This window comes from Callospermophilus lateralis, chromosome 11 (assembly GCF_048772815.1).
Source record: "Callospermophilus lateralis isolate mCalLat2 chromosome 11, mCalLat2.hap1, whole genome shotgun sequence".
Taxonomy (NCBI): Eukaryota; Metazoa; Chordata; class Mammalia; order Rodentia; family Sciuridae; genus Callospermophilus; species Callospermophilus lateralis.
This window is the reverse complement of record NC_135315.1, coordinates 45,909,476-45,925,453: the sequence shown is the minus strand read 5'-3', so window position 1 is coordinate 45,925,453 and position 15,978 is coordinate 45,909,476. Positions and strand designations below refer to the sequence as shown.

The window sequence follows — 15,978 nt, the reverse complement described above, 5'->3', positions numbered from 1 at the left end:
TGAAATAAGCCAGACACCAAAGTACAAAAAAAAAAAAATGCCTGATTTCACTTATATGAAGTTTGCAGAGTAGTCACATTCACAGAGGCAGACAGCAGAATGGTGGTTGCAGGACAGGAAGGAAGAGAAATGAAGAGTCAGTGTTTGATGAGCATAGTTTCTATTTGGGGTGATGAAAGGTTCTAGATATGAACAATAGTGATGGCTGAACAACAATGAGGCTGTACGTAATGCCAACGACCATTAAAAATGGTTAAGGTGGTGAATTTTCTATTATGTATATTTCATCATAATAAAAACAATTAGTGGAAAATGAGAAAAACTACTGACAACTGTCAGTGGTTCAGCGGTCAAGCACTGGTCTGGCATGAGGGAAGGCCTCAGAGTTCTATTCCTTGAACCTCAGGAAAAAAATAAATAATCCCGAGTGAAGTGGCCCACACCTGTAATCCCAGTGACTTGGTAGGCTAAGGCAGAGGATCAGAAGTTCAACGTCAGCCTCAGCAACTTAGCAAGACCCTGTCTCAAAGTAAAACTAAAAATGGCTGGGGATGTATCGCAGTAGTAAAGCAAAAAAAAAAAAAAGAAAATGTTAGCAACTATAAATTCTGGATCTGAGGTTTGTCATGTCATTATCTTTTAAAAAGGGGAAAAGAAAGAAAGAAAGAGGCTTTGTGTGATGAGGATGTGGGAACGAGTTCCCCAGCAGGCAGGATAGGATGCCCCTGGAAGCTAGCTCTGGTTTCTCCATCTCTTCCCTCCTCCTCCTGTTTTTACTGTAAGGTGGTTGCTATAGAAACAAGGGGGCACCTTGGGCTCCCAGAGCTCCGCCCAGGTGCTGCTAACTCCAGAATAATGTCAGCACGTGAATAAAAGAAAAGTCTCATTGGTCCGGGCCCGGCGTACACACAGGTCTGCCCCCGTGACCGTGTATGTCCCCTATGCACACCTCCATCCTCAGCAGGTAGGTTCAGATCTGGGTGCACATCGGTTCAGTTTACCCATGTGGGTATAGGTGGGTGCGCCTGCAGGCATGTGGGCACGTCACATGGTTATGTGTGTTCGGTGATCGCACAGCCCAAATCCATTATTAATAATATCAGAACTATTAAGGCAAAGAGCATTTGTCAAGCATGTTCTAAGCCCTGTGCTCCATGTTCCACAGCAACAGTGTCCATATGCAGGCACTAAGATTATCCCTAGGTAAAGAAAATAGGCACGAAAATAGGCTTGCAGAAGGTCACCCAGGGGCCATGAGCCTAACCGCTGAATCTGCATGGTGGGGAAGAGTGCTTTAAATGGATGGTTTTCCCACAAAGCTGCAACCAGACTGCATCGTCAGCTCCACCTCTGGCCCTGACAACTCAGGTTTCCTGGACCCCACCCAGGCCTAATGAAAAAGAATGTCCTAGGTGGGGCTCGCAGAAGCTGCATTTTAACCTTTTCCCCTGGAGAGTTCTGCCGTGCCACCGGGGTAGGCAGCCACTGATCCATCCTGGGCTCCCCTGGCTGATGAGATTGAGCAGGATGGGGACCAGGCTGTACCTCCAAAATCCTAAGCCCAGAAATGGGCCCAAGAAAGTCCACAGCACAGAGCTCCTCGATTCCACATAGCATCTTCTAGCAGCAAACCACCCAAGAAAGGGCCAGTGGCTGTCATCACACACCTCCCTCTTAGGGCAGGGCCCCCAAAGTCAGTTATGTGGCTTTGTGGCCTGCCAGGCACGGATTTCCGCCCACTCCACCCTCTCAGAATGAGCTGGGCTGGGGTGGAGGGTTCACACTGTGGTAACCTGCTGGTTCACAGCTCGGCTGGAGGAGACAGCCACCTCACCTGAGCAGTAAACAATGTGGGAACCTGGAAGAAATAAACAGTGTGGGAGATCAGGCTGAGCACCCACCCAGGCTCCCACAGGCCCAGGCCGCCAGGGGAGAGGGACATAGACAGAAACCACCTGACCGCCACTCCCAGGAAGAGCTAACTGCAAGCCCTGACTTTCTGCTCCAGGAAGAGGGCACTGGGTGTGTGTGGAGGAGGCACATCTAGGCTGGCCCTGAACAAACAGGCGCGATCTCAATAAGGCCTGAGGCTGATGTGGGAGAAAGAAGTAAAGGTGTTTCGTGCTGACCAGCAAGGGGGACAGTGACCTATCGCTATAGCTAAAGGTCAAGAGGAGAAAGAGCTGCAAGAAAACAAAACTAGAAATAACCGAGACACAGAGAGGTTAAATAACTTGACTAAGATCACCTAGCTGGTGGAGTCACGATTCCAACAGAGGCTGCCTGACTCCAAAGCCCACAAACTATCCACTAAGATGGGGCTCGGTGGTTGATATTCTTTTCTTCTGCACATATTTGAGAATGCTATAAAGGATTGGATACCATTGCCCCCAGAAGTTCAGCAACATCTGGAGACATTTTTCATTGTCCCAACTAGGAGGTGAGTTGCTGGCATCTAGTGGGTAGAGGCCAAAGATGCTGCTAAACATCCTGCAGTGCCCAGGAGAGCCCCCAACCACAAGGAATCATCCAGCTCAAAACGATGCTATAAACCCTGGCTGGGGTGACTCACTCTCCTGGAGTCCATTTGATCCTCCAGCCTGATGTGACCCATCACATTTGTTTACCCCTTGGGACAGCAGTTCCCAAACTTCACTGCATATTGAAATCACCTGGGGAATCTTTAAAAACTACAGATGCTGAGTTCTACCCAGACATTCTAATTTCACTGGAATTAGGTACAACCTGGGCATCATAATTAAAAAAAAAAAAAAAAAACCCTCCTCCCCACAGGTGACACTAAAATGCAGAAATATGTGGAGACCACTGTGTCAAGGAAATGAGCAGGGATCAAATGTGCTATGGATTCAAAGATAGGGGATGCTCATGTCATAAAGAGAAGTCTCTGGGGGATACACACAACCACAACTGCCCAGCCCCCCACAGCAGGGGTGGGGACCATTCCTGTACCAGCTTCCTGGAGACCACAAGCCAGTGTGGAATCAGCACCCACAAGGTCTGCCATAGATCAGGCTCCGCAAGCACAGGCCAGAGCTACAGCTGGCTTTGGGGATGATGAATTAGTCAGAGCTGGCAGAGACCGGAGAAGGAGGTTAATTAGAGACAGCCTTTGTCACTGTCTGGGCAGGAGATAATGGGCCTGAACTGGGAGGCAGGAGGACCAACACCCCCATGACTCAGAGGCTTCTCAACCCAGTGACAGAAGAAGAACTGGATCTGAAAGAGAGAAAAGGTTAATTGAGAGGGAGCACAGTCTGGGAATGCAGCCAGAAATGACCAGGCAGTGGCAAAGAGGGGTGAGAATAGAGAGAGGGAAAGGCAACCTGGGGAAAGGGTTTTGGGAATCAGTCACAGAGAAATGGGAAATGAGACCTAGGGGCACAGGTGGCATGCAGGTTACCTGACAGGCTGAACTGGCCTGCAAGAAAGGGCACAAATAACTATTTCTTTTTCCTTTTTTGGTGCTAGAGATCAAACCAAGGGCCTCATGCATGCTAAGCAAGCATGCTACCATTCCACTGAGACACGCCCCAAGCCCCACATATCTGCTTTTTAAATTCTCAAGGCGGTTGTCAAAATTTTGCCTAAAACTCCAGATTTCTGGAAACTCCTGTAAAGTGGATGATCTGCTGAGGTAGACCAGCATTCCAGATGCATGCACGGGCCAGGCCCTACAGGGGCTGCCAGGTTCCTCTAGACAAGGCATCTGCTCACCAGGGCCCCTAGGCCCCTCCCCATGGTTGAATTCCTGCCAGCATCTGGGTCTCTCTTCAAAAAGAGATGAAGTCCTGAATCAAAAAGCTGCAAAATGGAGCTGGGCACAGTGGCCCACACCTATAATCCCAGTGGCTCTGGAGGTTGAGGCAGGAAGATTGTGAGTTCAAAGACAGCCTCAGCAAAGGCAAGGCACTAAGCAACTCAGTGAGACCCTGTCTCTAAATAAGATACAAAATAGGGCAGGGGATGTGGCTCAGTAAGTCGAGTGCTCCTGAGTTCAATCCCCAGTACAAAAAAAAAAAGCTGCAAAATAGAGCTGATGGAAACAAGCTAGAGCCAATGTGTCAAGACAGAAAGCTGGACTCTCATGTTCTGATGCCACATTCACCACCTTCCTGCCTATTAATCAGCTGGGAACATCCCCACTCGGGGTATCAGGTTGCTGACTTCTAATGAAGGAGATTAAAACCCATGACCTCTAGCTGTCCATCCTCGTATCCAAGGGGTTCCTGCAGGCTGCCTGGAAAACCTAAACTCCTGTCAGCCCAGACACTGAGGGATTGTGAAAACAGCCAAAGAGTCTAGGGATGATCATCTAAGGGAAGAGAAAAGAAGACTCAGGGCACAAGAGCCACCTTCCAAAATCTGAAGGGCTCTCGGGTGAAAGAAGGATTAGCTTGCTTAGGGAAACCAAGGGATAAAACTGAATTAAGAAATGGTGGTTAGATTCAGATGAAAATAATGGTCAGCTTTGAACAAGCAGAGCAGCATTACAATAGAATAGGCATCCTTACAAGGTAATGTGCTCCCCATCCCTAGAGGTTACAAAGTTCAAGCTGAGTAACTAGTTTCAGAGGCAAAGGAAATTCACATAGTGGCTAATTTGAATTTTTTAATTTCAAACTCTAAGACTTCAGAGATCTGAGGGTTTCTCCTGAAGCCTCCCCTCCCCCTCTCTCAATGCTCCCAAGCATTAAGCTCTGGACTCTGCCTCCCAGGAAGGCTTAAATGGTCCAGAAAAAGCACAGAACACGTCCTTGCTCCTCTTGGCTTCACTAGGACCACAGTCCCATAGCCAGACCCAACCATTCCCACTGCATGACCAGCTGTCCCAGCAGAGCCTCACAGAGTCCCATAGAGGACTCCTGGGGGAGGGGCCTCCCAGCACAATCTGGGGTGCCCTCCTGATACTCCCACGGAGCCAGTAGAAGAAAGCAGGCACCACCTGTTCCCAGACACCAAATACACCCAGGGTCCACACAGTATGGACCAAAAGTACAAAGGATACATAGTTTGGGAAGTCAAAGGCCTTTCTCAAACCCCAGTGGGAGCAATTCTTCCCCAGCCCTAGCCAAATCCAGGCTCTGGTAAGCCCAACAGAGTTCTCCAGACTATGAGTCTCCCATCCCAGGACTGCGCAGGGCTCTGGGCTGGGACACCTGTGAGAAAGCCCAAGTGGACAGCCAGAAACAGGAGCCATGCAAGCATTCAGAGAGCTGAATGGAGTGGCCTGGGCTGGTAGGACATAGGCTGCCCCATGGGCATTCTCTCCCACCTCCCTGTCCTTGCCCCACACACTAACACAGTTAACCATGTCCCATTCTTTTTTTTTTTTTTTTTTTTTAGGTTCTGGGGCTTGAATTCAGGGGCCTTAACCACTGAGCCATATCCCCAGCCCTTTCTACATTTTTCTTTTTCTTTTTCTTTTTTTTCTTTTTTCTTTTTTTTTTTTTCTTTTTTCTTTTTTTTTTTTTTTTTTTTTTTTTTTTGAGACTGGGTCTTGCTACATTGGTTAAGGCCTTGCTAAGTTACTGAGGCTGGCTTAAAACTTGTGATCCTCCTGCCTCAGGCTCCTGAGCCACTGGAATTACAGGCATGCGCCAATGTACCCAGCAGCCATGTCCCATTCTGCTCCACCAACCACATGGAGAATACCCTGACAGAGCTCCAGATAGAATCAGAGCCCTTCCTACCTACCAACACACACTCATCTCACAAAAGATCTTCAGGACCTACTGGCCAGGGCTACCAGTCGCTCCCTGCCTGCCCATTAGCAGACACCCACCAGACGTGGTCAAGTTCTGGGAAGCTGTCTGTCCACCCAGAAACCAGAACAGGGACTCACCAAGGCTTTCTGGGCATGGTGGGGACCGACCAGGAGATCACCAGGAGCGCAAAGGTCCCTGAGTTTGCAGACCTTGCTACCTGGCAATTGACACCTCCAGGTATGTCCCAGTGCCTAGCAATGAAATCAGGCCACAGCCCAATTGCCAGCTAAGCACCCGCCCGCCTTGCTTCTCTCTGTAGCCAGCCACTCACGCCCCAGACTCTAAATCCCAAAACAGACATGTTAGTGGTTACCATAGGAACTTGCTAAAGCCAAAAAAGGCACCACGCAGCACCCACATGGGCCCTCAAAGCTCATGTCCACTTTCATGGGCAAGTGCACATATAGGCTCACACACTGCTCACAGGTTTAGGGCCCATCCTGAAGAAAATGATGACCCAGGGTCTGATGCTGCACACAGAAACAGACACGCTTCCCTCAGCACCACCCGGAACACTTGGAATATGCCAAGCTGTCAGTCACAGGACAGCAGGGCTCACCTGGAGCTCACCTGGAGCTCACCTGCCTAAGGTGCTCCAGAAGCTGAGCAGGGTGGAGACCAGACCAGGCCCACCAGCTGCAGGACTAGGGAAAGGGCACTACCCACCACCACAGACCACACACAGGCTCTCCCAACCCCCCAGAGGCAACTCCTCTCCTCTGTCCCCCTAAGGGTCAGGATCCAAGACAGGTACATGGGAGGGAGAGTGGAGATGGGAGTTTTTATATTCACAGCCTTACTTCCACCCCTCCCACTCCCCAAAACTGCCCCAACTCCACAGTTTCCTGTCTTCAAAATGGTACCTGCATCCACCTCGGGCTCACCTGGAAATCTGAGAGTCGTCACCTTGATCACCTCTAAATCTGAGAGTCGTCACCTTGATCACCTCCAACGCCCTCAGTCTCCACTTCCAAACCAGCTCCAGCTGGAAAGTCCACCTCCTCCACAGCTCTCTCCAGCCCCACTGCCCCCATCCCAGCCTCAGCACCTCCACTCTAACCCCTACAGTGACTCCTCCCCTGGCTGAAAACCCACCTAGCAACCCAGCCCTCTACACAGCCCAATGACAACCCTAGACCCGGTCCAGCCTGCCCCCCCCCCACTCCACCCCTGTTTTCTGTCTCTTAAGAATAACAGCTCCCAGGTCCTCCCACCGGAGATGCTTCACCCACTGCCTGCACGCTGCAGTTCCCTGGAGCCCCTCCCTTCTCCCGCTGACCTTACACACCCTTGAAGACAGCTCAGGCATCCCCAGGTCTCCAAGAGGAGAGGGCATCATAGCACTTACTATGGCAACTGTCCGTGTCTGCACCCGCGTGGGGTTGAAAGTTGTTGTGGGCAGAGACTGTCTTTTTCATCTGTGTCCTCACCCCTCCCCCAGCCCCTGGCACTGGGCTTGGAATGTATGTGCCCAGTAAATGTTAGTTGAACTGACTCAGCTTTCTCCCCCAAAAAACATCGAGCTCCCCATGTCCTTGACAATCCCAGCAAACTCTCTCTTAGCAGATGCCCTAGGTATGTAGGAGAGGAGTTAAGATGAGTCAGTCCCAGGAGATTCTAGAACATCTTGGCCATGCCTGAGGATTCTTGTAAACTGCAGTGAACAAAGAGTCCTGATGGCCAAAGGTAAAAGAACTGAATTGGTGATCATGGCCCAATGCATAAAAAGAGCCATCATATTGAAATCAAGGGGAGACCTACAGAAGAAAGGGATTTCTTAAGTTGGAGACAGTCAGTGCCCAGATGCCTGAGTTTTGACTCTGCTTTCACCCCTCATGTGAGAATGTGGCTGGCTAACACCAAGAGAGCCAGGAGAGGGGATGTCACAAAGAATAATTTCGATTTTGCTTGTGATTCTCACAGACTGGTGACAGAAGCCCTGAGTTTAGAAGGCTGAAGCAGAGCAAGACACTGAGCTCCCTAAATGTGGCAACCCCTGTGCTGCATGGACAGTGTCTCCAGCAGCTGCCCTTGGGGACTCTAGAGGCCAAGGGAAGCTACACTGAAACACACTGCCTGCTCCTGCCCTGTGCGGCCACCTCGGCTTAAACAGGATTTTGAATTCATAGCTGGTTTGATCAGACAATTTAGGAGTGGCTATGTGCTGTCTTCTGGCCAAAGCATGATACAGCTGAATGGCTGCCCCCAGCCAGGCTATTGTCTCCTCCAGGCTTCCTCCTCCCTCCCCCCAAGGATGACACAGTCACACCTTGGTCCCACTGCATGCCTTCTCCCTACAAGGGATGCCATTTCCAGGGAAGAGCCAGGGCCATCAATCAAAAAGTTGGATTCTTTTTCCTACAAGGCAATGAATTATAAGTCCCTCCCCACTTCCAGGTGTGTGCATGATACTGTGTCCCTGGGAGTAGAGACAGGCTGCCCTGAACCATCCCCATGCTCATTCAGTCCCTGTGGCTGGCCCCAGTACACAACAGTCATCTCTGGTGGCTGGAGCCATGCATCAGTCAGACAGACATTAATATGCGTGTGCCTACGCATGCGTGCACGCACATTCACACACCTCCTTCTTTAACAAAGAAGTAGGGGTCTCTGAGGAGGGAGGGCAGGGGGTGGAGGAAAGTATCTGAAGCTCCCAGCTTGGCTTCTCACCCTCTGGGTGTTGCTTTAGAGCTATCCCCAAGAAAACCCCAGACACCTGGCCCTGCCAGCCTGGGCTCTTCTTTAGGCAAAACTAATCTATGACTCAATTACTGCAGACAGGAACCTTGTCCCAAGCAGAACCCCAGAGCAGGACAGAGAAAGGGAGAGAGCCCTAGATGCTGATCCTGCCTCTTTCTCTCCACCTGCCACTGCCCTTTTCTCTCCATTCTTCTACCAGTACATGATGGGCTAAGCATGGTGGCTCGAGCTTCACTCAGCAAATATAGACTGAGAACCTGCTTCGTGTCAGCACTGTGTTAGGCCTTAGGGAGCCAGAGATGAAAGGTGCAGAGTCCTGGCTCTCGGAGACTTTCATGGCCTGCTTTCACTTATCCTGCAGTGAGGACCTACCATCTCAGCCAAGGTTCTAGAAGAAATACAACAGCTGTGCACGTAAGCCAGTATGTTAAAGCTAGAGAGCAGGTTGTTCACTAGCCCAATCCTCCCATTTTACAGATGAGGAAACTAAGACCCAGAGAAGTTAATGATTCACCCATTTGTTAGCCTAGAGCTATAACCTGGGCCTGCCAACCTACAATTCTCTCTCCTGCATGGCATGGCCACCACCCCCCTTTCCGTGTTCCTGTGTGGCTCTGTGCCACCTGGGTCCCAATGCAGTTAAGTAGGTCCTTGTCCTCTAGGAGTCTTCCTCATTCAGGCATCTAAACCTGGGCCTGGAGCAGGGATACTGGCCCAAAGCCAGTGTTGAGGCAGAGGTGCATTCTGTTAGCAAAGACTCTATACATTCCACTCCTAGGCACATAAGAAAGAGAGCAGGAAAGCAGGGTGGGGAAGTAGGTGTTGAGAACCACTCAGCTCCACCCAAGACAGAGCAAAGTACAGACCTGGTTCAAATCCTAATTCCCTAACTTAACTTGCTGAGGAGCTTGAACAAGTTTCCTAACCTCTCCAAGTCTCTATTTTCTCATTTCTAAAATGCAGAAAGCAAGGGTGTCCGCTCTGTGAAGTGGTTGCAAACCTTCAGAAATCAGTGCAATGAAATCTAAGCACATTATGGTGGGGTCAGACTCCCATCTTCAGAGCCACATGCCTTAGGGACAGGTTCAAGAGTTACATGGCTGACTTGAAGTAACAGACACTGGGTCCCTAGATAGGAGCCAAAGCTCATGGAGCAAGGACCACAGCCCAGGAATATCCGTTGCTCAGCAGTGAATGCAAAAGACTGCATCTACAGGAGCTACTGGCAATGCCCAGAAAGAAGGAGGTGGGAGCTGATCTTTTTCACCCCCAGGGAAGTGAAGATTCCTGGATACCACCTCCTACTGCATCTGCACAGCCCACAGCCCACAGCCCATCCTTCTACTCTAAGAACTAACCCCTCCCACCAAGAGTGGCTGCCGTAGCAGCCATGTTTGAGTCCCCTTCTCTCCAGCTAAACTGACTGGATCACAACTATACAACTGACAAGGCCTGAGCCAATCAGACTCTTTTTAAAAACTTTACTGAGATGTAATTTACATAATGCTTTTAAGTGTATGCACTTTCTCAAAGGTTCTTAATACATTCACGAGATTGTGCAACCATAACCACTATTTGTCATTACCATCCAAGGGCCTAAGCTCTCAGACAGTTCCCCAGGTGTCCAGAGACCTGACGGGGCCCCAAACCTAACATTGGTACTCCTGAACTTTCTAGTTCCAAAATATTTTCATCATCCCAAAAAGAAGCCTGTATCATTTAGGTTTCACTCCCCTTTTCCCTTCCCAACAAACCCCCAAGCCCTACGCAATCACTTATTTACTTTGTCTCTTGGGATCTGCCTACTCTAGACATTTCGTGTAAATGGAATCATTCAATATGTGGTTTTTAGCATCTGGCTTCTTCCATGTAGAGTTTTCAAAGTTCATCCATGCTACACTATGTATGTATCAGGACTTCATTTCTTCTTTTGGTCAAGTATTATTCCACATTTCGTTTATCTATTCATCTGTGGATAGACTTTGGGGTCATTTCTACTTTTGCTTATTATTAATAACTATGAACATTTGTTTACAAATTTTTTGGTGGACCTAAGAATGGCATTGCTGGCCATATGGTAACTCCACGTCTTAACATTTTGAGGAACTGCCAGATTGTTTTCCAAAGGAATTCCATCACTTTATATTCTCACTAGCAATGTATGAAGGTTCCAATTCCCCATATCCTCAACAACACTGATGACTCTTTTTTATTACAGCCATCCTGTTGTTTGTGAAGTGATATCTCATTGTGTCTTTCATTTGCATTTCCCTGGTGGCTAATAATGTGTTTGAGCATCTATTCATGTGATTGTTGCCCACTTACATATTTTCTTTGGAGAAATGTCTATAAAAATCTTTGTTTTTGTTTTCATGGTGCCAGGGATCAAACCCAAGGCCTCACACATGCCCTCAGTGCTCTGCCACTGAGAGTTACATCCCTAGCCCTCTTTGCCCACTTTTTCTGGTTTCTTGTTTGTTTGTTTATTTATACCAGGGATTGAACCCAGGAGCACCTAACCACCGAGCCACATCCCTAGCTATTTTTTTTTTTTAAATTTTGAGACAGGAAATTGTTAAGTTGCCTAAGAACTTGCTGAGTTGATGAGGCTGACTTTGAACTTGCAATCCTCTTGCCTCAGCCTCCCAAGCTGCTGGGATTACAGGTGTGCACCACTACACCCAGCTGCCCGCTTTTTCATCATGTTATTTGTCTTTTGATTGCTGAGTTGCAAGTGTTCTTTATACATTATAGGTATGAGTTCATTACCAGATAGGTGAATTGAAAATATTTTTCCCCTTCTGTGAGTGGTCTTTTCACTTTCCTGGTAGTGTCCTTTGCAGCACAAAAGTTTTTGTTTTTTAATTTTGGTGATGTTTAATTTATTTTTATAGTTGTTGCTTAAGTTATTGGGATCCTTTCTGAGAAACTATTGTGTTGCCCAAGGTCACAAAGATACACCTATGTTTTCTTCCAAAAGTTTTATAATTTTAGCTCTTAGACTTGTTTTTTTGTCCATTTGACTGCATATGGTGTTTGCAAGAGAGGGCTCCAGTTCCATGGTTTTAAATATAGATATCCAGTTGTCCTTGCACCATTGTTGAAAAGACTATTTTCTCCATTAATTGTCTTTGCACTCTTGTTAAAAATCATTTGACCATATATGTGAGAATTTCTGAACTCAAAATTTTATTCCATTAATCTGTATGTCTACCATGCTGCCAAGACTGCACCATCCACAGCTTTGCAATAAGTTTTGAAATCAGGAGTACAGTCCTCCAGCCTTGTTCTTCTTTTTCAAGATTGTCCTTGAGTTTCCATATGAATTTCAGGATTGGTTTACCAATTTCTGCAAAGAAACTAACTTGGATTCTGATAGAATAGGGAACTAGATAGTTCCTGGTTGAATCCCTCCTGGGCAGTAGCTCCACTTTCTCTCCTGGGGTTCCCTAAGGCACCCTGGCAGCTTAAATCCATCTTTAGCTTAATCAGAATACACCAGGTTTTTGTTTCTTGCAATCAGAAGAATCTTACAACTAGAAATTCGGTTCTACAACTTGTCCCAAACCATCATCTCAATATCACTTCCCAAGGGCCTAAGCTTTCAGACAGTTCCCCATATGCCCAGAGACCTGACAGGGTAACCTAACACTGGCCCATGCCCCCAGCCCTTCACTCTACCTTATACCTAGTTTCCCTCCATGTTATAAATATTTTATTTACCAGTTAAAACACACAGACCTTCAATAAATGTTTGTGCATTTGCACTGGATTTCCCAAGACCATCCCCAAGAGAAACACTTCTACTCCACCCCAAAGCAACTCTACTTCATGCCTCACATCTCATTCAATATGCAGATATACCCTGGGAAGCTCTTGGAAGGCGAGACATGGCTGTGTCTGTGGGACAAAAGATATAGAAACTGAAGCCCAGAGAAGTTCAGTGTCCGGCCTGAGATGATGCATCCTGAACCCTGAACTGCACAAATATACACACCCTGCCAACCCAGGCTCAGGGGGCCCCACTGTCATGTTGCAGCTTTAGAAGCCACCTCCTCCCAGCAGTCTTCCAGGACTGCTCCACAGCACCCCTAGTATAATACCTACAAAGAGACTGAAAGCCCTCAAAGGGCAGGAACACTCTGGTTCCATCCCAGCCCTGCTAACTGCCCACCCTCATCTTTCTGAGTAAAACAGACCACAGTAAGAAGCCCCTTGTTTTGATCCCCTTATATGTCAACCCTCAAGACTGGTTATACCTTGCCCAGGGACCTATATCCAAGGAGACACAATCAGTGCTGGCAACTGAATGGGAAACTTTTCTGCAGGGATGGGGTAGTAACAACCCAGAAGAGCTACCTCTGACAAGGCAACTCACTGGAGGAATTTTCTTTTAGGTTTAATTCACATGTGGCAGGGGAATATTTTGAGTTAGTGACCAATACTTTTTCCCTCCTAGAATTTTCCTTCTTTTCAATTCACTCCATTTGAGCAGGTGGTCATTATGTTTTCATTGCCCCCACGAGAAGGATGCAGAAGTTTCTTAAACTTGAGTTAAGTCTCAAAAAAAAAAAATAGAGGATCAAGATGCAGACAAGATGGTTTGCAGAAACATAGAGGAAAAAGGAACAAGGTGATAAGGAAGGGAAGAGACGACAGAGGATCTAAGAGAGAGAGAGAGGTACTAAATAGGGCTTCCCCAGACAGACAAGCAGACACATGGTAACCCAAGGCAGATAATTCCCAAGCCTGAGCAGAACTTCTGCCATGGAAGCCTCAGAGGTGCCTAGGTAACAGGTGAATCAATGACCAGCTGATCCCACACACACACACACACACCAAGTGTGTTCTATGAGGCTCTGGAACCGTGTGGCACAATTATTCAAGGAGACGAGAAACGTCCAAAAGACATCCTGATGGAACTGGGTCTTCACATAAAAATTAAAGTGATAGAAAAGGACAATTATCTTTCTTACTACTAAGTGTGTGGCTTCAAAGTCACACCCTCTGAACACATTCCCATCTCGCTGGTCCCTCCTGCTTCCAACCCCAACTCTGCCTTTCCTGGACATCCAGGAATCAAGAGCCTACTCCAACCTCCTCCAACGGGGAAGCCACCTCCACTGAGACTGGGATTGGACCACGCAACAGCCCCACTGTGTTTCACACAACACGGGAGGGAACGCGGCCCTGGGAGAGCATGGTTGGCTGCCATCTCTGACTCTATAGAATAAGAAGTGGCTACTTACTTGACCTTCAGACTCGCCAGCATGGTCTTGTCGATCCTGCCGAGAGAAAAAAAACAGAGCTTCAATCTGTGCTGGGTTGAAGTCTCCCACCTGCAGCGGAAGGTTCCCCGGGTGGACCCAGCTCACTAGACTGCAGGACCCTGTAGCAGACGGCTCCAGAGCCAATTCTCCTCCAGCCCGGGGAGAGAGGACTGTGTGCTTTGGAAGGCCTGGAGCTACACAGGTAGTATAAGATGGGTACTTTTATTCTTCCCATTTTAATAATGAAGAAACAGGCTCAGAAAGGTGAAGTCCCTGACCCAGTCTGACTCCAGATATCTGAATTAAGGGGGTCTTAAGCACATTGTATGTAGCCTCTCCCTTTATTATTCCTACCCCGACAAGGGACCTGTGCAACCCAGCTGGATCCCTCATTGGTATGAGGACAACCAACACATCCACATTTCCTGGCCTTCAGTTTTGGGAAGATATGAGCACTTTCTAGTAACTGGGACCCTCCTGCTCTAGGAGCTGCCTGTCCATCTGGGCAAACAGACTCCCCTCCTGGGACAAAACCCAATGGCAGGCTCCAGGGAGAACCAGCAAGGGTGTTCCATCAGGCGCTGGAGTTGGGAGCAGGGAAGATCACGTTTGCTGCAGACTGTCCTGGCAGCCGCTCCTCCACCCCAGCCTGCGCCCGCCCTCGCTGGCAGAGGAGGCAGTGCTGGGAGCTTCTATTTTTACCCCCTGCATATGCCAGCCCTTATGGCTGGCAAAGGGAGTTTCCTTCCCCCTCTCCAGAGACAGAGAGGTGGGCAATATTCCCACTGTCTGAGTCTCCTGCGGCTTACAGATCACGATCACCAGGGTCACCACCCGTGTCACCATCACTATCAGTATCGCCAACACTGTCGGTGTCACATCACTATCAGTGCAACCCCAAGTGTGCTCATCATTATCGGAGTCACCAAAATCACCATCACTTCCAAGATGCTGGAAACCCTGGAAAGTTCTTTTGGGTACCACTATCTAGCCAGCCTAGCTCTGCCTCAAGCTTCCCCTACACATGACTGCTGAGGCCAGTGGGGGACAGAGGATGAGGACACAGTTCCCCACACACACATCAGGTTAGCAGAAACTTTGAGCTGGGAGTAGGATCCTCTCTCTCTGAATAAGCTCCCAGCACCCTGTTCTCAGTGCCCAACAGCAAAACAATCTGCACCCTGAGTGTCCTTGGCCCACGTCCTTCCCAGTTTCTATCCCTCACTCTGTCCTGGGGCCCCATCCTCTTGGATGAAGACCTCCTCCTCTCCCACTTAATCTGCCAGATCCCAGATCTGCCCAGGAGTCAGAACCCCACACCTACTAGAATATTCCTCCCATAATTACCCAATCACCACCCTAATAATAAGCTCTCACATCTTATGTTTTGTCTTTTTGTTTTGTCTTTTAATCATATATATATAAATCTGTGCAGGGTTAAAGTTATTATATATATATATAATTTTTTGGTTGTATAGAGACATAATATCTTTATTTCATTTATATATTTTTATGTGGTGCTGAGGATCGAACCAGTGCCTCACACTGCAAGGCAAGCGCTCTACCACTGAGCCACCACCCCAGCCCCTCTCGTTTAATTTTTACAACAGCCCTGTGCTGTGGGGAAGGAAGAAATCTTCACTGACACATGGGGAAACTGAGACCCAAAGAGAGGAAGTGTCCCACTGGAGTTCCTCAATAGTCAAAGTGGAGCCAGTACAAGATCCTGGACTCCTTTTGTGTGCCCTCCTGGCTTCTGTCAGGTCAGCCTGACCTCTGCTGCCCACCAGCTCTCAGGGCCACAGCAGGCCCTGACCCTGAGCACACAACCTAGGTCTATCTGGCAACAGTCTGTCCACCAGGGTTCCCACACTGATGTGTGGCCCCAGAACAGCAGGGCGTATGGTTTGGGCAGGGCTAGGAGGGGAGATGGGGCACCAGCTTTGGGGAAGGAAGCCAAGTCCCTAACCCTCCTCCCTCCACTGACTCACTCTCACAATTAATTCTGCCTGAGGCTAATGGCTATGGACTGGTGATGGATGGAACTTTTAAAACATGCCCCCAAGATTCTCTTCACTGTCTAGAGGGACCAGAACTCCAAGAATCTGTAATTAGCTCCCCAAAAGCTGTGACATCCCCTCTTAGGAGACTATCATCCTTAGGCAATGCCCACACGCTGCCCTACCCTTCCACCTCACCAGGAGGCCCCACCATCCCCTCAG

At 48.5% G+C, this 15,978-nt stretch overlaps 1 protein-coding gene across 1 annotated transcript in view; it reads right to left on the bottom strand.

Moving 5' to 3' along the window:
• Rap1gap2 (RAP1 GTPase activating protein 2) overlaps nucleotides 1-15,978 on the bottom strand; it is a 217,190-nt gene that overhangs the window by 164,715 nt on the left and 36,497 nt on the right. The window contains exon 3 of the mRNA XM_076871716.1: nucleotides 13,736-13,771. Within this exon, the coding sequence (XP_076727831.1) occupies nucleotides 13,736-13,771 (36 nt within the window). The remainder of the gene's footprint in view (nucleotides 1-13,735; nucleotides 13,772-15,978) is intronic.